Source organism: Elephas maximus, chromosome 22, assembly GCF_024166365.1.
Source record: "Elephas maximus indicus isolate mEleMax1 chromosome 22, mEleMax1 primary haplotype, whole genome shotgun sequence".
Classification (NCBI taxonomy): Eukaryota; Metazoa; Chordata; class Mammalia; order Proboscidea; family Elephantidae; genus Elephas; species Elephas maximus.
In genome coordinates, this window is record NC_064840.1 from 7,594,067 (window position 1) to 7,616,827 (window position 22,761).

Consider the following 22,761-nt stretch of genomic DNA (forward strand, 5'->3'; position numbering starts at 1 on the left):
TGGAACAGAGACAGTACATACGTTTTCTTGACTGATGAAATCTCAGAGAACCCAGGGATCATGTGCTCATAAGGGCAAAGTAGCCTTCAAATTAAAATAACGCAGTAAGAAACTAAACTGAATGAATAATGAAAACCTGATTTATAGCCTTAGTTTAGACAGTCTGTTTTCTTCCTCCTTTAGGTTCTCAATTTATTATTTGTGGTCCTTACCGCTCTACAAAACAACTGAAAGCCCTATTTTAGAATAGAAAGCCTCCTGAAATGTGCCACAATGAGCAGAAACGGAATGAAGGGGGGAAAGAGTCTTCAGCTGTAATACTTGCCATGATTTCCTTGTTTAAGAGATTCAGCTCCCTTATTCCATAGCCTCGTAAAAGTTTCTTCATCTCCATTAGTTTGTAACTTTCCTGTAATAACTTGACTCTAAAAGTAAATTTATTGATATTAACATGGACTGTCCTTTTTATGAGATACTGTGTAACAAGTAAATGGATTAACCACAGAAATGAATGTCAGCTGAAAACATGAGGCTTATCCAACACACACACACACACACACACACACACACACACACACACACACACACACACACACACACACACACACACACACACACACACACACACACACACACACACACACACACACACACACACACACACACACACACACACACACACACACACACACACACACACACACACACACACACACACACACACACACACACACACACACACACACACACACACACACACACACACACACACACACACACACACACACACACACACACACACACAGAGTGTCTGGCAGACTTTCGTCTTACTTGGGATGGTCCATTTCGAAGTGCTGTTTCACCAGCTGCTCTACAGCGGCACTCCAAGGAACCACAGCCGCGTACATTATCTTAAGGACAGCATCGAATATGAGCTACAAAGAGACAAAACATGCTGATGAAGGATGTGGCCCCAGTTACCATCTCATGTAAATTAATAGCACCGTCTAACCTACAGCAGAGGTTTTATTTGAAAATATTTCATCTCCTGCCCACAAAGGCATATGTTTCTTTCAATGCTCACTCATAAAGAGCAATTCCATTATTTTAAAAATTTAAGTATGTCCACTGCTAAAACCTAAGCCACGCAGATTTATTACTTTCTGCAGACTCATGATTTTATTCATATTTTATTATGGTAACTAATAATAGTGTAAAGTCAAAATAAAGGTATATTTCAATATATAAAATGTCCCCAGGCTTGCATAAATATAAAAAAACTTGAAAAGATATGCATCCAATTCTCCCTGGTGGTTCCACTTTTTAATTTCCATTATTAAAGAGAATCATGAGTAGTTTTTTTCTTTTTCTCTCTCATACTACACAAATTTTTAGCAAATGCAGGTTGTCTCTGTGAACAGAAAAAAGCTTTAAGAACTATGTTAGTCAGGGAGGAACAATTTGGGAAAAAGAAAATGAGAATGGTCACACAACTTGAAGAATGTGATAAATGTAACTGGATTGTCTGTAGAAACTGTTGAATTGGTTTATGTTCTGCTGTGCATATTCTCAACAACACAGAATAAAATTAATCTAAAAAAAAAAAAGCTTTAAGAAAAGATTCAAAGCTCAAAAGTAAAGCCCAATGGTCACGATTTACTTACATCTGTGTCAGATAAACAACCTATTACTGCCATGGCTTTTGCTTCCCATGCCGTTTCAAAGAGTGACGTAGACTTTGAGCTACATCTCTCCAATAAATCCTAAAAAGGGATGAACACATATATTTAAAAAAAAAAATTTTTTTTTTTTTAACTCTAACTTAAAAAACACACACAGAGAGATAGGTAGGTAGTTAGGTAAGTAGACAGGTAGATAGAATGATAAAATGATAGATTAGATAGATAGGTAGCTCTTATGGACATGTAAAAAAAAAAATTCTAATTGTCATGAAGGTTGAATAATTGTCAAAGAATACAAAACTGCCAAAACTTTAGCCTTCAGTTTTACATGGTACAGAAAACTTAAGAAGGAAGCATTCTTGAACAATCTATAAATAAGACTAATGCAGCTTACTAACGTCTACAAAAAGTAACTGCCAATATTTATTGAGCTCATATTTCCATAATCTCACAATAAACCTTTGGAGAAAGTACTAATATTATCCTATTTTATAGATGAAAGTTTCGAAGGTTAAATAACTTTCTCAAGGTTCCAGTCAATTAGTAGTAGAATTAACCCACATTCTCAGCCAACACAACCCGTTGCATCAATCCCAATGGTAAAGCATGACACTGCTTAAAGAGTGAAACATTCAGTACGACAGCATGTCCATATATCCAGGAAACGCGACTGCACTGAGAGACAACGTTACCTCTATGTACAGGAGGAGAAGCTCCTCCTCCTGCAAGTCATGTTCTCTCATGTAAACTCTTATAAACTTCTCTAAGGTGGAAGGAATAAGCTCTGGGGCCAACACTTTATCAAACATTCGGAACACTATGGTTGTTGTATTCTCCTGGATGCCAAAAGAAAGACTGCGTGAATGCAAACTCTGGCCATAACTGGACACAATAAACAAAATAATTCCCTTGAGACCGGGCTTTTACCTTCTCAAAATCAGAGAGGGCCAATTTGCAGTTGTATTTCCTGTGCAACGTGATCAGCTCTCGTAAGTTATTTACCAAAGTCCTTAACTGGCATACTTCCTCTGTGTTTTGATAATCCTTCTAAAACAAAAGCATTAAAAGTTGTTTACAATACAAGCCCAAATGGTCAACAATCACTTTAAAATGATGATGAGATGGTAAGGGGTCAGGGAAACCACAATAATGAAAATGAAACAACCAGGACGGAAATGATGGGAACGCTCACACATCAGGAAGAATGTAAACAATGTCACTGAACACTTTGTGTAGAAATTGTTGAATGAGAACCTAAACTGCTGTGTAAACCTTCACCGAAAGCACAATAAAATATTACTAAAATTAAAAAAAAGTAGACTTAATTGATAATAGCCTTCAAAAACTAATCTTAATGCGTTATTAAGCCTTGTTCTTTTAGAGGCATTCTGAAGCACCGCTAACGCAGAAAATACCAGTTACGCTACTCAGAAGTATGTTTACATATTGCTTTTTGGCTGCCTCGATAGAAAAATGCAGTGCAATGAAATGGACGAGGTTGTAACGGGAACACCAGGAATGCAAAGAGAACATTTTCCTTTTCGCTGATTTGAAAAGTAGACAATAAAAGAAAACAAAGCAAAGCAGAAAATTTAAGAAACAGACATATTTCCAGAAATTTTTCTCTATATACATGCAGACAAATCCTTTAAAATAAATTGAATGTTTCATCACTAAAAATACATTCCACATATCATACCAAGGAAATCCAATGCCAAGAAGACACCAATCCCAACTCATTTGGTTTTTCTGCTGTAAAAAATACCTCTGCCAGTTGGAGTCCATTTTCTGGCCAGTTTGCCTTTAAAAAAATATTAGAGACCATTAAAAACAATGATTTATGCAGTTGGGAGTGTGGGAACTGTCTTTTCAGTGTTAATTATGTCAATATTACCTTATCAGTTAATTCGAGGTTCCTGGCTGCTTGCTCCAACCATTTCGCAAGAATTTTCTGAAACACATACAGCATTTGAAAATAAAATACTCAACAGACAATCACTGAAATAATGACAAACCTCAATAACAATCTTTTAAAATAGACCCTTAAAAGAAGGAGCTGATGTTAACATGACTTAATTTTCAAGGATCTAAAGTAAAAAAATAAAATTAAATCATAAGGACTAGAAATACTCAAAACGACTCACCTGTCCTTCTGGTACCGTCTTTTGCACAAATGGAATGACATCATTTTTAAACCACAGACAAAGGTTTTGCAAAGAGACTGGAGTAGAAATTGAGTTGAGCAACCTCTCAAGCATTTTCACGTCAAACCTGCTTTCGAAGTTGGCCTAAGTTACAGAGTGAGAAATTGAGATTTATTCAACAAATTTAAGCTAAGTGACGGCCTCTCAAAAGGGAAAAAAATCTATTATGAAATAATTTCAAGACATATCTTACTGATCTAATAATGAGCTCTATATACAAGTGATTCAAGAAGGAAGACACGAATCCCGTTATTTCCATAACGGCCATGACCTCATGTCCAAAAAAAGCCCAGTGCTGTCAAATCGATTGACTCATAGCGACCCCATGGGAAAGAGTAAAACTGCCCCATAGGGTTTCCAAGGAACAGCTGGTGGATTCAAACTGCTGAGCTTTTGGTTAGCAGCTATACCTCTTAACCACTATGCCACGAGGGCTCCAAACCCATGGCAGTAAGTGTCAAATAATAAGTTATGCAACAGAGGAGCTGGCAAAAATGCCACTCTAAGGAAAACTGAACTGGAGGTGATAGTATAAATCCTAACAGTGCATCTGTTAACAGCATCACAACAAGATATTACTTTTTGGGCCTAACGCTACAGCCAACACCAGCCAACACTAAGGAGGTTTAGAGGGCAATCCTTGGCCACAGTCTGAGCTGCAGCAGGAACAACCTCCTCCCTGGTAATAGAAAGCCCAACAATATATCACTTAATAAAATGTTGCCTTTTAAGCAAAGTTGGGGTTTTAATTAGAGTCTTAATAAAGAGTTAAAAATCAGGTACTACTGTATCATTACAATAGTTCTTCTGATTTAATATCATCAGAGGACAGTTTTCTCTGGGAGAGGTCATATTTTATCAAGCAATCTGAAATGAGTCCATTACCCAGTCATACTTGTCACCACCTGTTGGTCCCAACACTGATTCAATCGCCTATAAAGCCATTATGAATAAAAAAAGCAAAACGCATTACCCGATGTCTGAGCCAAAGGTACTGTGCGCAAACAAGGTTTCCTTCTCGTAGCTGTAAAAAAATATCCTTAAGATCATCTTCATTTTTCAGAAATTCAATCCAAGAACTACCACTGTAAAATTGAGAGGAAAATAGTAGTTAAAAAAAAAAATTAAGGTTATACCTTACAAGGGGTATCAAGATGTCTTTTAATGAATTTTTTTTTTTTTTACTTAGAAGGTTAAAAAGCAAAACAGTTTCAAAAAAGTAAGTTTCTTTCTTCTCTAGATCCATAAACCAAAAAACCCCAACTCATACCAACCACATAGACCCCAACTCATACCAACCACATAGGACAGAGTAGTATCGCTCCATAGGATTTCCAAGGCTGTAATCTTTACATAAACAGACTGCCACATCTTTCTCCCAGAGTCGCTGGTGAGTTCAAACCGTTGACTTTTCGGTTAGCAGCTGTGCACTTAACCACTGTGTCACCCAGTGCTTCATTTCAGACCTATAGGGCTCCAATAAAGAGCCCTGGTGGCGCAGTGATGAAGTGCTCGCCTACGACCCACAAAGTCAGCGGTTTGAACCCATGAGCCACTCTGTGGGAGAAAGATGTTTCCATAAAAATTACAGCCTTGGAAACCTAAGGGGCAGTTCTACTCTGTCCTGTAGGGTCAGTGTAAGTCAGAATCGACCTGACGGGCAACGGGTCAGGACTCTAATCTCTTCTCGCAAGTCCTTCCTGAGCCAACCACTACATATACAAGCAACTTTTTTACAGTGAGAGTTTTCTATATATATTGTTTTGTACTTTAGTAAAAATTAATTTTTTCTTATCTTGATGCTTACACAAACCAGCACATATGAACAACACTGTTTTTAGGAACTAGTATCCCACGTGGATTATAATTAATGGCATGGATTTACTATAATTTATTTATCTCCCATAGGTCTTTTCCTATAACCAAACAATGCTGCAAGAAACATTCAGTCCTGATTACAGCTCAGAAATAGATGATGTATATGTCCTTAATATGATTAAAAACAAAACAAACAAAACCTGTACCACGATTGAATGATAAAACAAAAGAAGCACTTCTAAAGTCAGAAGCAAGAGAAAAAAAATACAAGAAAATTTATTTATAATCTTAAGAGTGGGCAATGCCTTTTCAAACAAATATAAAAATTCTGAATTTTTTTTTTGTGTGTGTGGTAAAAAACACCAATAACAAAATAAAAAGATAAACACTAAACTGGGGGAAAATTCAGAATCCTGACAAAGGCCTTGTACAAATCAAATTAAAAAAAAAAAACAAAAAACCACAAGAGAAACCTGCCCCAAGGATGTAAAAAGAAAAACAATGTGGCTTTTCATCTCAAGAATAAATGTCTCAACCAAAATTGAGAATCAAAAACCAAAGGAACGCAGTTGTCTATTTTTGTACTACCTTTTTTCACATATCAGATTAACAAAAACTAAAACTATTACAGTGTTGCTGAGTGAGTGAGAAAACAGGCACTCTTCTACACCATCCACGGGAATGGATACATTTGAAAGTCAAATGTGAATGCATGTATCTGTTGCCGTAGCAATTTTACTTCCAGAAACTGATCCTATAGGTATATTCACAAGTGCACAAAAAAAGATCATTACTTACAAATATGAAATATAATCACCTTAAAGATAGGACAAGTCTATTTATCTGGATGAATTAACAGTGAAGGAATGTGAACCACTAGAAGATATCACAGGAATATAACTATAGACAAAGGCGGCAGATTTGTGTAACACAAATGACAACTAGCAGACTTAGCCAATCATGGTTTTCCATAATTCAACCCCCCAGAAGCAAATGTAGTCAAAGAAATCCTCTATCTTTTATGTCATTCAAAATGAGAAATGTACAAACCTGAATTTCTCTGGTCCAAATGCTCCATAAAAAGTAGTCAACTTCGCATGAGCCTTTAGTACCTAATCGGACAAAACAAAAAGGTTATAATCTCGAAGTTGTGAGAAACAAGAGTAAAATTAAAAAAATATAAAAAATTAGGCATCTGTTTGACAAGTCTTGTAGAAAATCTCATTTTATCCCTTATTTCAGCTCAACTCCCATAAACATGACTGACCTTATTTATCACAAAACATAACAAAAACTTGGAATAATGAAAGCATTTCCAGTCACATTCAATGCAATAAAACACTGTAGGTGTCCTTCAAAACCAATCCATTGCCCCACTGGTTCATAACGGTCCTTCTGGCAAAATTTAGCTGGGTTACACCAAACATTTACTGTGAGATAACAATTTAAAAACTACATGCGCACACAAACATGTATTTTTGGGACCATCAAAATCACCATCACAGTTTACATTTATTTGAAGCTTAACAGGTGCCAGACACTATGCAAAATGGTTTTTGGGAATTATTTTATTTGACCTCAAAATGACCCTACAAGTACTATTATTATTCCCATTCTACAGATAAGGAAAGTGACGTATTCAGATGATAACTTGCTCTTGGAAAAATACAGACTTACCTTGAATAGAAAAAAACACATTATGAAGGTACAAAAAAACAAACTCTCTGCCATCGAGTTGATTCCAACTCATAGCGACCCTACAGGACAGAGTAGAACCCCACAGGGTTTCCAAGGCTATCTTTACGGAAGCGGACTGCCACATCTTTCCTCCTTGGAGTGGTTGGTAGTTTCAAAACGTAGACCTTTCAGTTAGCAGCCAAGTGCTTAACCACTGCACCACCAGGGCTCCTTTCTGAAGGTGTATTTGCCCCAAATTAACCTATAAATATAATGTAATTACCTCTTTCAGGCCATCGGAATAGGCAGTAACAGCTTTATCTTCTTTCTTCAGAAGCTAAGATGAACCATAAAAAATAGAATGTTTTGCATAAAAGAAAATAAATTTTCTGTGAATTTTCCTTTACAAAAAAAAAAAAAACTTCAAAAGTGAAATGGCATTTAAATCTGAAATCAACAGTGAATAATAAAGAAATGACATATTTTTTTAAAGATGCATTTCATGAAAACAGCAACGGCACTCATTAGAGGGGAATGACGTACAGCAAAAACAGCATTACTTGCATATGTTTGTTAAACGAGGTCTATGACAGAAAAATAATTCATTTCTTGGAAATGATTTTGTTTGCATAAGACAAACCAACACTTACAAACATTATAAAAGCTTACCCTGGTTTTGGCATAATTTAGCATCTCCTGGGTTGTTTCATAGGTTATCCACTGCGCCTTCAAGCAGTAATTCACCACGAATTCATCGTCCTGTTTCACAAATGCCAGACATGGTAAAGCACTGTGACGCTGATCACATCAATCTGAATACCACAGACGGGAAAACGTACCTTGATTTTGTGCAGATTTTCTTTAGCTTCATCTACAAGCGCTTGCCATTCGGTCCGCTCACTGGTGTCCACGGAACTCAAAGCTAGCTTCTCCAGCATATCGTTTGATTTTACCTTGTAAACAAGCTGTAATACAAATGTGCCAAATCAAGTAATTCGAAACACAATGATATCTGAGGAAGACTTTTTAGTTTTATACAGCGAGCTGCATGAAAGACTCTATTATGCAAAAGGGTCAACTCTCATGTGGTCCGGGAATAAGCTTTTAAGACCGTAATACCTAGATAAATGAAAGATAATTCAGTTGATTAAGAGTTACAGAAACCATTTCTATTAGTCAAGCAATGTACTAACTGCTTTATATGTCTTATCAAAGAAGTAACCATTTACACCTCATCACACAATCCTCCCATTTTATAAAGGAGAAAACGACCACTCAAAGGATGTTAAGTGATGTGTCTGAAATTACACAGTTCAAAAGCAATGGAGCTGGTTTTTAACAGATGACTACACAATTAACGTTTCATGTTTAATTTCTTAAGGCTACCAAAGGTTCTTTCAAAAACCAAAGCCAAACCCACTGCTGTCGAGTGGATTCTAATAGCGACTCTGTAGGACAGAGTAGAACTGCCCCGTAGGGGTTCCAAGGCTGTAAGTCTTTACGGAAGCAGATTGACACATATTTCTCCCACAGAGCAGCTGGTAGGTTCGAACTGCCAACCTTTTGGTTAGCAGCCAAACGCTTTAACCACTGCACCAAAGGGCTCCTTAAAGATTCTTTAGTGGCTAAAAATACCATGAGTTAGAAATACCCAAAATTTCGCATTCCTCTTCCTATGGATAAAATACCATCTTTGACACGGGCTTTCTGGTTCTGAAAAATACAAATTATAAGAATTGTTTCTCTACTTCTTTTCTCCATTCCCTGTCATCTCTTTCGTTAGACTGCTGATTTTTTTCTTCTATTCACTATTTTTAAATATCAGTTACTATGAGATCTTTCAGATGTTCACATAAAAATTCTCATGTCCTTCTCATATAATCTAAGAAATAAAGCACCTTATCAATACACTTTAAGCCCCCTTTATCTTCTTCTCTGGAAACCCTGGTGGCATAGCAGTTAAGTACTACGGCTGCTAACCAAAGGGTCGGCAGTTCGAATCTACCAGGTGCTCCTTGGAAACTCTATGAGGCAGTTCTACTTTGTCCTATAGGGTGGCTATGAGTCAGAATTGACTCAACGGCACTGGGTTTTTGGTTTTATCTTCTTCTCTAATGTATTATCCTCCCTTTAACAACCAGCAGTATCCATTATCCCAAATGTAATGCTTATCATTCCATTAATTTCTTTATTTTTTACTCACACGAAGTTTCTAAACACAGAGAATTATTTGACATGTCTTAAAACTGCATATTTTTAAAACAACAAACACATTGGTACCCACCACCCATTTAGGATATATTCATTCTTTAATCAACTACAATCAGGCTTTCTGCTCATGACACCCCAGGAAACAGGCTTCTCAAGGATTATCAATGCCCTCTTCATTGCCAAATCCAACAGACATGTTTCAGTTTCTACACTTGATCTTCTCTACAGTATTTGAAACTGCTGATCACACCCCACTTAACAGTTTCTCCTTCCTTAGCTTCTGTAATCGTACATTCTTGGGGTTTTTCTCCTGTGGCTTCTTCCCTAGTATCTTTTTATGGCTCTTCATCCTCTGTGTGTCTCCTATACGTAGGTGTTTCCTAGAGCTCAGTTCTCTGCTTACTCTGCACATTGCCCTTTACTGGTCTGAGCCATTCCCCTGGTCTCATCTACCTCTAGATTGAGCTCAAAAGGAGCCCTGGAGATGCAAAAGAAGTCTTCAGCTGCTAACTGAAAGGCTGGCGGTTGGAACCCACTCAGCAGCTCTGGGAGAAAGATTTGTGATCTGCTCCTATAAAGATTACAGCCTAGATAACTCTTTGGGGCATTTCTACCATGTTACACGGGGCACTATGAATAGAAAATCGATTCGACAGCACCTAACAACAGATTTAGTTCAGATCACTCTGCAATTTCCTATCAGACATCCCGTCATCTTACCACAGATCCCTCACATCGAATTTTTATAAAGCAGAACTCATCGTCTTTCCCCCCTAACTTGCACTTTCACGCACTTTCTTCATTTTAGATAATGTCACCATCGTCCATGGGTCAAGTCCTCTCTGCCCCCTGCTGACATCTGGTCGCTAAACCCCACCAATTCCACCTCCTATGTGCTACTCTTCTCAGGCCCTTTCTCCTGTACCTCTCCACTTCACTGCACTACTTCAGGTCTCCCATAGAGGGCTGCTTAGTTTTCCCATTGGTCTTTGCACCTCTAGGCTTGGCCTTTTCCAAACAATTATCCATCTTTCTAAAATGACAACCTAATTAAAGATACCTGTCATGGATTGAGCTGTGTCCCCCAAAAATATCTATCAACTTGGCTAGGTCATGATTCCCAATACTGTATGATGGTCTACCATTTTGTCATCTGATGTGATTTCCCTATGTATTGTAAATCCTCTCACTATCATGTCATGAGATGGATTAGTGCAGTTATATTGATGAGATCTACAAGATTAGATATTGTCTTAAGCCAATCTCTTTTGAGATACAAAAAAGAGAAGTGAGCAGAGACACGAGGGGGACCTCATACCATCAAGAATGTATAGCAGGAGCATGTGTCCTTTGGCCTGGGGTCCCTCTGCTGAGAAACTCCTCAACCAGGGGAAGATTGATGACAAAGAACTTCCTCCAGAGGCAAGAAAAGAAAGGCTTCCCTTGGAGCCAATGCCCTGAATTTAGACTTGTAGCCCAGTAGACTGTTAAAGAGAATAAATTTCTCTCTGTTGAAGCCATCCACTTGCGGTATTTCTGCTATGGCAGCACAAGATGACTAAGACAATACCCCTCTGCTTACAACTTTCAGTAGCTCCCCATTACTAACAGAATAAACCTGGATCCACTGTGATTGTGGGGCTAACTAACTTCAGGAAGGGAGGGGGCCTATTGCAGCCATGCATATTCATTGATGGAATCAATCATAACTATGCATTAAACCTGAGTCATGCATATTCATCGAGGTCCCAACAACTAGGGGACTCCAGAGCAGAAGCACCACATCCCTGGGGACAATGGAGGTCCCATGTAGGGAACTCTCCCAGACCTAGCCTAATGCATCTCTTCGCTTGTATCCCTTCTAGTTATAATAAATGGGTAACTGTAAGTATAGGTCACAATCTCCACGAATTTTGTGAGCTGTTAGAATTAACGAACCCACAGGGTCAATGAGCCAGCAGAGGCTAGCAGTACAGAGTCGATTTGTATAGGGCCAGCTCTGGGCAGCTGGGTGATGGAGAAAGGCTACATGGGCAGATGACGAAGAAAGATAGAGTCCTTCTAGCTTGTGCCTAGTCCCAGGTGATTGGAGAGAAAAAGAGAGAGAGAGGGAGGCCAGCTAGTGTGAAGTACAGGGAGTTGTGCAGACTCCTGAGTCTATTGCTGTTCCCCGATGACTTGGCCTCGGGGGGTCAGGGATGTTTTGACCTGTCTCAGTATAGCCAGAGATGTGGTCTGATTTAACTCTGGATGGTTAGGGTCAGATAGAGAGAGCGGAATTGCAAGGGAAGTGATTGGCGACAGAGTATAAAGATGTGGGAAGGTAAGGCCTGGGTCCGTTTCCAGCTGGGAACTAGATTCATGCTGATCCTTACCACACGGTGATAAACGTGGGGTTTCCCCACCTCGCCCTTTTTATACTGCAGTTAGTAACAGTGTCCTCCTCGCAGTTGGTGATGAGGATGGGATAGAGGTAGAGTTTGCCCACCTTGCCCCTTTTATAGTGCAGATGGTAGCATTGTCCAGACAGCGATCCATACAAGTCTGCTTCCTGCTTCTCCATCGTCATCTCCTTCTGCTCCTTAGCCCATATAACCTACACTGGAGCCCTGGTGGTACAGTGGTTAAGAGCTCAACTGCTAACCAAAGGGCTGGCAGCTCAAATTCACCAGCCGCTCCTTGGAAACCCTATGGGACAGCTCTACTCTGTCCCATACGGTCACTGGGAGTCAGAATCAACTCAACGGCAATGGGTTTGGTCTTGGTTTGGTAGTCCTATCTATTCACCATGAGTTCCTGGAAGCATCATAAGCGTCCCTGACTATTCGTGGTGTCCTTATACCTAGAATTCTCTTCGTCTCCCTGCAGTACCTGGAACTTCTTCAAGACATGACACAAAAGTTTTCTCCTTAATGAAGTCTTTCCTTCCCACTACAGAATCTCTGCTATATACTTTGGGTATATATATAGGCCCTAGCACACTAAATTGCAATCAGGATATACATGGCTGTCTCCCCAGCCTCTAGTACCTAATGAAATGTTTGTTCAATGAAGGGATGGATACATGAATGATTACCTCAACATCTAGTCCAAACTGAATGGCAAAGTTCTCAGCTTCAGCAAATCTGTGTTTGTGGAGTAACCGGCTCAATCTGACAAAGCAGAAAAGACATTTCAAGGAAATGATTAGTAAACTTAAGTTTTTCACTAAGGGTAAAGGCTTAAAAGAAAAGAAGAAGTTACCTGTTTTCTGGTAAAGCTTCCGTAAGACACCGAAGTACTAAGACAGAGGCTGACTCTTCAGATAGTCTGAAAAGTTTTTTTCAGTGTAAATGCACTTGTCACTTAATATTAATCAGTCAATTTTAACACCACTGTGATTTAACAACTTATCTGGTAAAAGAAAACATGACCTACTTGGGATCATTTTTGCAAATTCCCTCCAGAAGGTATATGGTATCCTACAACAAAAACAAAAACATAATTAAAGTTCAAATATAAAAGCAATGCATTTTATAATTATTAGAGTAACAACTGGTGCAGCCAAGAATATCAATCAATGGATTCTAAGCAGCTGGAAAAAAATTTGTTAAGGGTAAAGGATATTCCCATAGTTTCAAAATATCACCATATAGATTACTTACTAATTACAAAGGTGAAAATGTATGTTTGCAATGGAGAAATCTGGCAGAACTGCCTTCACCAAGAGCTCAGATTTAATATCACCAATAGCAGGACAAATGGTCACCGTGAGCCCCTTCATGTGCTGCACTTAGCAAACACCATTATCTATGTAGTATTCTTGTCAAAAAAACTCAACACAAATCTAACTAGAATGAAACAATCAGACAAATCCAAACTAGAGGGACATTCGATGGAACAACGGGCTCAAACTCTTCAAAAATGTCAACGTCTTAAAACACACAAAAAAGAGGACCTGTTCTAGATGAATGTAGACTACAGTGACAGGAAGGAGCCCTGGTGGCGCAATGGTTAAACACTCAGCAGCTAACTGGAAGGTCTGTGGTTAGAGCCCATAGGCAGCTCTACAGGGAGAAAAGCCCTGGCAATCTGTTCCCGTAAAGACTACAGCCTGGGAAACCCTAATGGGCAGTTTTACTCTGTCACATACAGCCACCATGAGCTGGAATTGACAAGATGGCCCCAATAACATCAGTGACATGACAAGTAAATGCAATGTGATCCTTGACTGGATCCTGGATCAGGAGAAAAACAGCTTTAAAGTAACTAGTAAAATGTGAGTATGGATGATACATTTCCTAATCCGTTGCTGTCAACTATATTCTGACTCACAGCGATGCTACAGGACAGAGCGGAACTGCCCCATAGGGTTTCTGGGGAGAACCTGGTGGATTCGAACTGCCGACATTTTGGTTAACAGCCAAGTTCTTAACCACTGCACCACCGGGGCTCTGCATATTTTATAACAGTTATGCATTAACGTTAAATTTTCTGAGTGTGATACCAGCAAAACCAAATCCACACCGTCATGTCAAGTCCACCTCGTAGTGACCCCGTAGTACGGAGTAGAGCTGCCCTATAGGGTTTCCAAGGCTGTAATCTTTAAAGAAGCAGACCACCACATCTTTCCCCCCAGGAGCAGCTGGTGGGTTGGAACCACCAACCTTTTAGTTAGCAGCCAAGCGCTTAACTACTGCGACACCAGGGTTCCTTCTGAGGGTGATAACTACTATAAAAGAATGCCCTTATTCTTAGAGATACCCACTGAAGTATTTAAGGATAACATGTCATGTCTGTAAGTAATTCTCAAAGGGACCCAAAAAATATGCCTGTGTGTTAAAAAAAAAAAAAGATGAAGCAAATGTAGCAAAACTTTCTTTTTAAAGATCAGAATTAAAATATAAATAAAGCAATGCCTCCCAAATTAACTTTTAATTTATAGTTCCAGTAATGATACCCATTGCCACTGAGTCGATTCTGACTCATAGCTGCCCTACAGGACAGAGTAGAACTGTCCCATAAGGTTTCTAAGGAGCAGCTGGTGGATTTGAACTGCCGACCTTATGGTTAGCAGCCCAATGCTTAACCACTGTATCACCAGGCCTCCAGTAGAGACATAAGGAAGTTGAATAAGCAGATGACTGATGTTTCGCTTAATCAATTTCCTGTTTTTTATTTTTTAACACGAAGAATGACCTTGTGTAAGTGTATCTGAGGACTTTCTGGGAATGATAAATACAGTTATAAAGCTAAACTCTATTTAGGTATTCCACTAGGTTTCATTCATACTTAGCTTAGTTAACATTTTTTATTATAATGTGTTTTTAAAACATGTGTAAACTTACTGTGCTAATTCCAGTTTGGACCAGTGAAGAAACACTAGATACTTCCAAAGAATATAGTATTTCCATTGTAGGTAATGTATAAACTGCAAGATTTTTCATCTAAGAAAAACAGTAGAGCAGTAAATTTAGTACATCAGCATAAGCCCACTAGTACCAAACGGCACTTCACTACTGGGGGTAGAGATTTGCACATGGACAAAGTTAAATGCAAAAAAATCATTTTATAATATAAATCTGTTACTGTGTGACTTAAATGTTGCAGATAAAATTATGCCTATCCTTCCTTCCAAAACTGTTGAATGAAAAACCACATACCCAAACCCACCGTACAATTTGTATTGAAGGTGAGTGTTAATCCCCAGTGCCAGAACTATAAAACTCTAATAAACACCTTTTCGATTCTTGAAATGCTGCCTAGAATGTGGAACTGAGCATACTGACGGAAGTTAATCAGCGGTTACCGGGACAGGTCGGGGGGAGAAATGGGGAATTATTGTTTCAGGGGTCCGCAGTTTAACAGTGATGGAAAAACGTGGAGGTAAACAGTGCCAATGTTTGTAGGATATGGCGATCATAATGTCACTGAATAGTACACGTAGAAATGGTTGAAACAACAAATGTCTCGTTACATATATTCTACCACAATAAAGTTTAAAAAATTAAATTTCAAATGTAGAGCTGAGATTCATATCCATTTTTTTTTAAAAGAAGAAAAAAGAGTTGTTTTTCATTTGTCAAGCATTTGAGTGAACATAACTCTAATATGCTATGAGCATTACTTAGTACCTACTTCTGAATAGTTAATGCTGTTCTCTAAAACATTATACAGACAAACATACAAGAAAATTTTCTAATACCTTCTTATTCGTAGTAGTTGTCAGAGCTACTAGTTTGAGATTTGTGATCCCTTGCCTAAAAGACAAAAGAAGCTTCAAGTAAATCAAATAATCTTTGTCAATGGCCAAGATACAAGTCAATGTGATATTCGTGCATAAACCTTGAAGCTGGTTCACACAGAAGACATCAAATTCTATTTCTGCACGTTTAGGGCTCAGACAGACAGTTTCTAACACAATTGCTTGGAAGTTCACATTGCCACATTCTTAATGAACTTGACAAACAATTACTCAGTCTTGACTCTTGTCAGAATGTTCACAGTGTGATTTAGAACTCAATACATAAAGAACAATATGGACATAACCAGACAACAAACCTGTTTGTAAGAGAAGTTACGACTAGGGTCATAACATACCACGTGACTGAAGAGGGAGAATCTGCTTCTGTAGTAAGGAGAAACTCTTCGATGTGAAGAGAGGGCCAGTTCCACACGGGAGTTAGAGTGTAAAGATCCCATAAGCTTAGCACATTCTGCAAAACAGACACACATCTCATTCATACATCTTCTTAATGTTTAAAATACGTACGTCTCAGGATACATATTTTTTTTGATCTGTATATGAAAATAAAGCACAACACATAAGATAGTACTCTACCCCGTCCAAGTCCTTGTCTTTGTAAATCTGACCACGTTTTTGTTGTAAACCATAATAACCAAATGAAAACATTTAAGAAATATCATGAACATACTTGTGTATCAAGAACAAAAAGTAGATTGTCTATGAGCTGGAACTTCTTTGCACCTACAAAAGAGAAAGCAACAAATCCAAGGATTGTATCTCACTGTTAACATTGCTGTCTTTAAACAGGAAACTCACAAATCTATGGAAAGGCAGAACTACAAATAAAAAGTTTCCACTGTCACAAACAAAAAAGTTCACATTCTCATTTATTTCTGCCTCTATTTCCCTGTTTGTTTGTTTTTTTTTTTAGGTAATCACTAAAATGTAAAACCAAACTATACCCACTGCTGTCGAGTTGATTCCTACTCATAGCGACCATACAGGACAGAGTAGATCTGCCCCACAGGGTTTAAAAGGCTGTAATCTTTATGCAAACCCACTGCCACATCTTTCTTCCACAGAGTGACTGGTGGGTTTGAACCACCAACCTTTCAGTTGGCACCTAAGCGCTTTAACCACTGCACCACCAGTGGGTAAAACCTCCCAAAATGAAGAGTGACAACTGTTACATACCAAGATCAGTCACCTATGTGGACAACTATCAGCCTAATCTGGCTTGTTTCAGAATGATACAGCAAAACGGCTCATGCCAGACTCAGTAGTCTGACATGAAAATTAAAAATCACTAATAATGATCGAAGTAGTTTCATTAATTTATTACATAAAAAATTACTTTTAATACATAAGAATTATATATATATAACAGTGAAATACATGTAATTATATAAGGAGCCCTGGTGGCACAGTGGTTAAGTGCTCAGCTGCTAACTGAAAGGTCAGCAGTTCGAACTCATCAGCAGCTCCATTGGAAAACGATGTGGCAGTCTGCTTGTGAAAAGACTGACAGCCCTGGAAACCCTATGGACAGTTCAACTCTCTGCTATAGGGTCACTATGAGTTGGAATCAACTGGATGACAACGGGTTATACGTAATAGGTCATGTATATGTATAATAAAACTTATATAAAATAAAGATTACTTTACCTTTAATAATCTCTGAATCAACAAGATTCTTGACAACCATTCCTTTCTTGGAAGAATCCGGTGCCCATTTTGTGAACGCACAATTACCAGTTCCCTAGAAAAGTGAAAACAGTACACCAACTGCAGATTCAGTTCTTAGACCCGAACTTTCCCCAAAGTAAAAACACCAGAGTTGTGCACAATGTTAATTTCAAAATGTAATTATATATTCATGTCCAATTAGCTTTTATATCCCAGTTTCTGTCTTAGTTCGTTTCCAAAAGAAAAGAATGAAAGAACATTGACCTGCTGTTGTCGGCTATAACATGAGTATTGAATGGCAGGCATCTTCAGGCTACTCACCAGGAAGACGTGGGGAGGGGGGTGGACGCTAAGACTTCCTCCAGTATTATGAGGTAAATGTAATCTCTGTTTGTTAAATATGTTCATTAAAATAGCCACAAACATTTGAAAAGCATTTTCTAAATATTAATTTTAAATTATTAAACACGATACACACAATGTGGAAATGTGAATACTCCTTAATAAATAATGTCAGTTTGGCTAGTAAAAATGTCATATCTGCTATAATTACATTGAATTTCTGCCTGCTCCACCTTGAATATTAGATGTTTTCTCCCCAAATTCAAAGAAATTATGACCACAGCAGAAATTTCACATATATGGTAAAATGTTACCTTTCATGTATCCATCATTAAGGAGCCCTGGTGGCACAAGGTTAAGTACTTGGCTGCTAACCAAAAAGGTCAGCGGTTCAAACTCACCAGCCACTCCACAGAAGAAAGACCTCACGATCTGCCCCCATAAAAATTAAAACCCTCCAAAAAGCAAACCCACTGCTATCAAGTCAATTCCAACTCACAGGAACCCCACACGACTGAGTAAAATTGCCCCGTAGGGTTTCCAAGGCTGTAAATCTTTAAGGAAGCAGGTTGCCACTTCTTTCTCCTGCAGAGGAGCTGGTGGGGTCAAACCAGCAAGCTTTTGGTGAGCAGCTGAATGCTTTAACTACTACAGCAGCCTAAGAAGCCCGACAGAGCAGCTCTACTCTGTCACATGCCTGGCTATGAGTTAGAACCAACTAGATGGCAACTAACAACAGCAATATCATGGACATTATACGAGAAGGTATGCATTTTAAGTTTTCTCTGCAGTGATGGTGAATTGCGCTTCTTTATACTCTGGCCCAGTTTTCTATTTTATTAACACAAATATTTGCAAGTAGCTTGGCTGCGAAACTAGCTAAGAATAATGTGGAATCACTTAACATGCAGGTACTAAAGCAAAGACCTTGTGTCAGTAGGATCATCCTCCATCTAGAAGTTCTGGTATATTTCAAGAATTCAAGGAATCTGTCTACTTGGATGGGGAAAAAATTACATACTAATCTCTATCTGAAATTTACCATTACTTTCAATTCTAAAGATAGGCCACAAAAACAAACAAAAAACCACAGCAGAATTAGCAGTGCCCATGACTTCATTTCTATGTACTATAATTTTAAACTAGTATGGAGTGTAAACAATATTTTGAGACAGCTGCAACAATCTGAATTTTTAAAAAGACCTGTGACTTCAGTTGCTGACAAAGCGACAGACATTACTAATTATATTGTGGGTTTTTATTTTCCTTTCTTTTTTGCCTACCTTCATAATTGAATGAAATTCTAAATTTCAGATAGTATTTATGGAAAACAAAGATGTATCTTTTTTTCCAAAATAGAAACTTAGGCTTACTTATTGAATTAATTTTATATGAGCTTAATTTTACCATTTCCCTGATGCTGTGATATGTTACATATTAATCTGTAGCTTAACCAAAACTACGATGTTTTACTGAAGAAACACTCTGGTTACAAAAAAACAAAGTTTTATCAAAAGAATTACCCCAATTATCACAGGGATTTCACTCGCTAAATCTCCAACCACAAGACTGAGACAACCAAGAGCATGAAGATTTTCAGTTGATATAAAGGTGGACTTGATTTGTCCTTGTAACTGCAAAATTCAAAACAAAAAAACAAAAAATTATACATATATACGTTCATGCTCTACACTCCAAATAACTTGATGAGATCAACAAAAATCCGTTTCAATCAATCCGTTACAGGTGTGTTTTTAAATAGAAGCGTTACTAAAATACTGTATCATAGCAATTCCTAAAACATGAACCCGTAGGTCAACTATATCCAGAAACACTCTCCAATATTTACATTAATTTGAAGTTTAAAGATGGCAACATGGTTTGATTTCCTTACCTTTTTTGCTGTATTGAAGTCTACATTCTCAATTGCTGCATTTAAAAAAAAAAAAAAGGCAAGCTAAATTTAGAGTGTTAATCTATAAAACTCGTAGAAGTCAGCCCTTCTGTGTCAAGGAAGTGAAACTATATACAATCTAGTGAAAAGAACACTGGTCAGAATTTAATGAAGCAGTGCTGACTGTTTAGTTTTGCTCTTGGCCAATGATACGAACCGTGACTATATTCATATTCAAGGCACCAGCCAGGCTGCCTGAGGGCCCCAAGGTATCTTTCCTTAGCACGCTTCTTCCTGCTAAGAGGGTCTTCTCCCAGCTCTCCAATGCCCCACCTCCTATTCAAGCTCTCAAGTCCTGTTCCGTCAAGTTCTCAGCACTCGTCACTCTGTTTTGGAATAGCTCTCCATTTGCCCAGCTCCTTCACTGAATTATAGAGAACTATGTGGTTCTCTATAGTGGCATAGTGGTTAAGTGCTACAGCTGCTAATCAAAGGGTCAGCAGTTTGAATCCGCCAGGCACTCCTTGGAAACTCTATGGGGCAGTTCTACTCTGTCTATAGGGTCGCTATGAGTCGGAATCCACTCGACGGCACTGGGTCTGGGTTTATGTAGCTTAGAAGGAGCCCTGGTGGTTAAGTGCTCCACTGCTAATCAAAAGGTCAGCAGTTAGAACCCACCAGCTGCTTCGCAGAAAAAAGATGTGGCAGTCTCCTTCCATAAAGATTTACAGCCCTGGAAACCCTATGGGGCAGTTCTTCTCTGTCCTATAGGGTCACTGTGAGTCAGAATTGGCTCGATGGTAATGGGTTTGATTATTTTTTTGATGTGGCTGAGGAGTTTCTAGGTGGTGCAACCAGTTAACATGCTTGGCTAACCAAATGGGTGGAGGTTAAATCTACCCAGAGGAGCCTCAGAAGAAAAGCCTATGGATCTACTTCCTAAAAATCGGCCACTGAAAACTCTACGGAGCACAGTGCTACTCTGACACACGTGCAGTCTCCGTGAATCGGAGCCGACTGGGCTGCAACTGGTTTTTTGTAACCTATCTTAATCCTTGTCATATCCTCTGGACTTAGAACAGGCTTGGCACATAGCAGGTGCTTTAAAAACGTTCGCTGAATACATGCCCTGAATCGATTCCTCACTCTCCCAGCTCAGAGGGATGTATATTATCCATACCACTCACTCAGCACATATCGTAGATTATTGCTCTGCATTAGTAACACTTAGTCATTTCAGCTTTTAGGTTCATTTATTCCAGCAAAAATCATTTATTATTGCGCTAGTGTGTACTTTTTTTTTTTTTTATTGTGCTTTAACTGAAAGTTTATAAATCAAGTCAGGCTCTCATACAAAAATTTATACACACCTTGCTATATACTCCTAGCTACACTCCCCGTAAGGAGACAGCACACTCCTTCTCTCACTCTCTATTTTCGTGTCCATTTGGCCAGCTTCTGACCCCCTCTACCCTCTCATCTCCCCTCAAGACAGGAGCTGCCCACATAGTCTCATGTGTCTGCTTGATCCAAGAAGCTCACTCCTTACCAGCATCCCTCTCCAATACACTGTCCAGCACAATCCCTGTCTGAAGAGTTGGCTTCGGGAATGGATCCTGTCCTGTGCCAACAGAAGGTCTGGGGGCCATGACCTCCGGGGTCCTTCTAGTCTCAGCCAGACCATTAAGTCTGGTCTTATGAGAATTTGGGGTCTGCATCCCACTGCTCTCCTGCTCCTTCAGGGGTTCTCTGTTGTGTTCCCTGTCAGGACAGTCATCAGTTGTAGCCGGGCACGTCTAGTTCTTCTGGTCTCAAGCTGATGTAGTCTCTGGTTTATGTGGCCCTTTCTATCTCTTGCGCTCATAATTACCTTGTGTCTTTGGTGTTCTTCATTCTCCTTTGCTCCAGGGAGGTTAAGGCCAATTGATGCATCTTAGATGGCCGTTTACTAGCGTTTAAGACCCCAGACGCCACTCTCCAAAGTGGGATGCAGAATGTTTTCTTAACAGATTTTATTACGCCGATTGACTTAGATGTCCCCTGAAACCATGGTCCCCAAACTCCCACCCCTGCTATGGTGGCCTTCGAAGCATTCAGTTTATTCCAGAAATTTCTTTGCTTTTGGTTTAGTCCAGTTGTAATGACATCTTCTGTATTGTGTTGTCTTTCCCTTCACCTAAAATAGTTCTTGTCTACTATCTAATTAGTGAGCACCCCTCTCCCTCCCTCCCTCCCCACTCTCGTAACCAACAAAGAATGTTTTCTTCTCTGTTTAAACTATTTCTTGGGTTCTTATGATAGTGGTCTCATACAATATTTGTCCTTTTGCAACTGACTAATTTCACTCAGCATAATGCCTTCCAGATTCCTCCATGTTATGAAACGTTTCACTGATTCCTCACTGTCCTTTATCGATGGGTAGTATTCCATTGTGTGACTATACCATAATTTATTTATCCATTCACCAGTTGATGGGCACCTCGGTTGCTTCCATAGTTTTGTTATTGTAAACAGTGTTGCGATGAACATGGGTGTGCATATATCTGTTCATGTAAAGGCTCTTATTTCTTTAGGATATATTCCAAGGAGTGGGATTCCTGGATCATATGGCAGTTCTATTTCTGCTTTTTAAGGAAGCGCCATATCGATTTCCAAAATGGTGTGTGTGTACACTTCTTGATGGCCATAACCCACAATCCATTGCCAGTGAGTTGATTTCAACTCATGGCAACCCTGCAGGTGAGAACAGAACTGTCCCATAGGGTTTCCAAGGCTGTAATCTTTACAGATGCAGACTGCCACATCTTTTTCCCATAGAGTGGCTAGTGGGTTTGAACTGCTGACCTTTTGGTTAGCAGCCAAGCACTTAACCACCAAGCCACCAGGGCTCCCTTGATGGCAATAAACAAATTCTAGTTCTTCAGATTTTGTTACAGCCCCAATAGTGGAAAATCAGTATACTCTGAGTACTCAAAAGTATACTCGGTGTCACAGAATATAGTTAAACTAAACTAATACTCA

At 38.9% G+C, this 22,761-nt stretch overlaps 1 protein-coding gene across 1 annotated transcript in view; it reads right to left on the reverse strand.

Moving 5' to 3' along the window:
- The window catches only part of KNTC1 (kinetochore associated 1), a 76,863-nt gene that overhangs the window by 46,390 nt on the left and 7,712 nt on the right, over positions 1 to 22,761 (reverse strand). The window contains exons 7-29 of the mRNA XM_049866486.1: positions 19,741 to 19,775; positions 19,370 to 19,480; positions 17,484 to 17,577; positions 16,507 to 16,559; positions 16,172 to 16,287; positions 15,777 to 15,831; positions 14,920 to 15,018; positions 13,010 to 13,053; positions 12,836 to 12,901; positions 12,669 to 12,744; positions 8,221 to 8,346; positions 8,051 to 8,140; positions 7,665 to 7,718; positions 6,755 to 6,816; positions 4,860 to 4,971; positions 3,827 to 3,970; positions 3,577 to 3,633; positions 3,382 to 3,483; positions 2,610 to 2,729; positions 2,375 to 2,518; positions 1,665 to 1,763; positions 832 to 935; positions 326 to 425 (exon numbers count right to left, since the gene is read on the reverse strand). Coding sequence (XP_049722443.1) covers positions 326 to 425; positions 832 to 935; positions 1,665 to 1,763; positions 2,375 to 2,518; positions 2,610 to 2,729; positions 3,382 to 3,483; positions 3,577 to 3,633; positions 3,827 to 3,970; positions 4,860 to 4,971; positions 6,755 to 6,816; positions 7,665 to 7,718; positions 8,051 to 8,140; positions 8,221 to 8,346; positions 12,669 to 12,744; positions 12,836 to 12,901; positions 13,010 to 13,053; positions 14,920 to 15,018; positions 15,777 to 15,831; positions 16,172 to 16,287; positions 16,507 to 16,559; positions 17,484 to 17,577; positions 19,370 to 19,480; positions 19,741 to 19,775 — 2,063 coding nt within the window. The remainder of the gene's footprint in view (positions 1 to 325; positions 426 to 831; positions 936 to 1,664; positions 1,764 to 2,374; positions 2,519 to 2,609; positions 2,730 to 3,381; positions 3,484 to 3,576; positions 3,634 to 3,826; positions 3,971 to 4,859; positions 4,972 to 6,754; positions 6,817 to 7,664; positions 7,719 to 8,050; positions 8,141 to 8,220; positions 8,347 to 12,668; positions 12,745 to 12,835; positions 12,902 to 13,009; positions 13,054 to 14,919; positions 15,019 to 15,776; positions 15,832 to 16,171; positions 16,288 to 16,506; positions 16,560 to 17,483; positions 17,578 to 19,369; positions 19,481 to 19,740; positions 19,776 to 22,761) is intronic.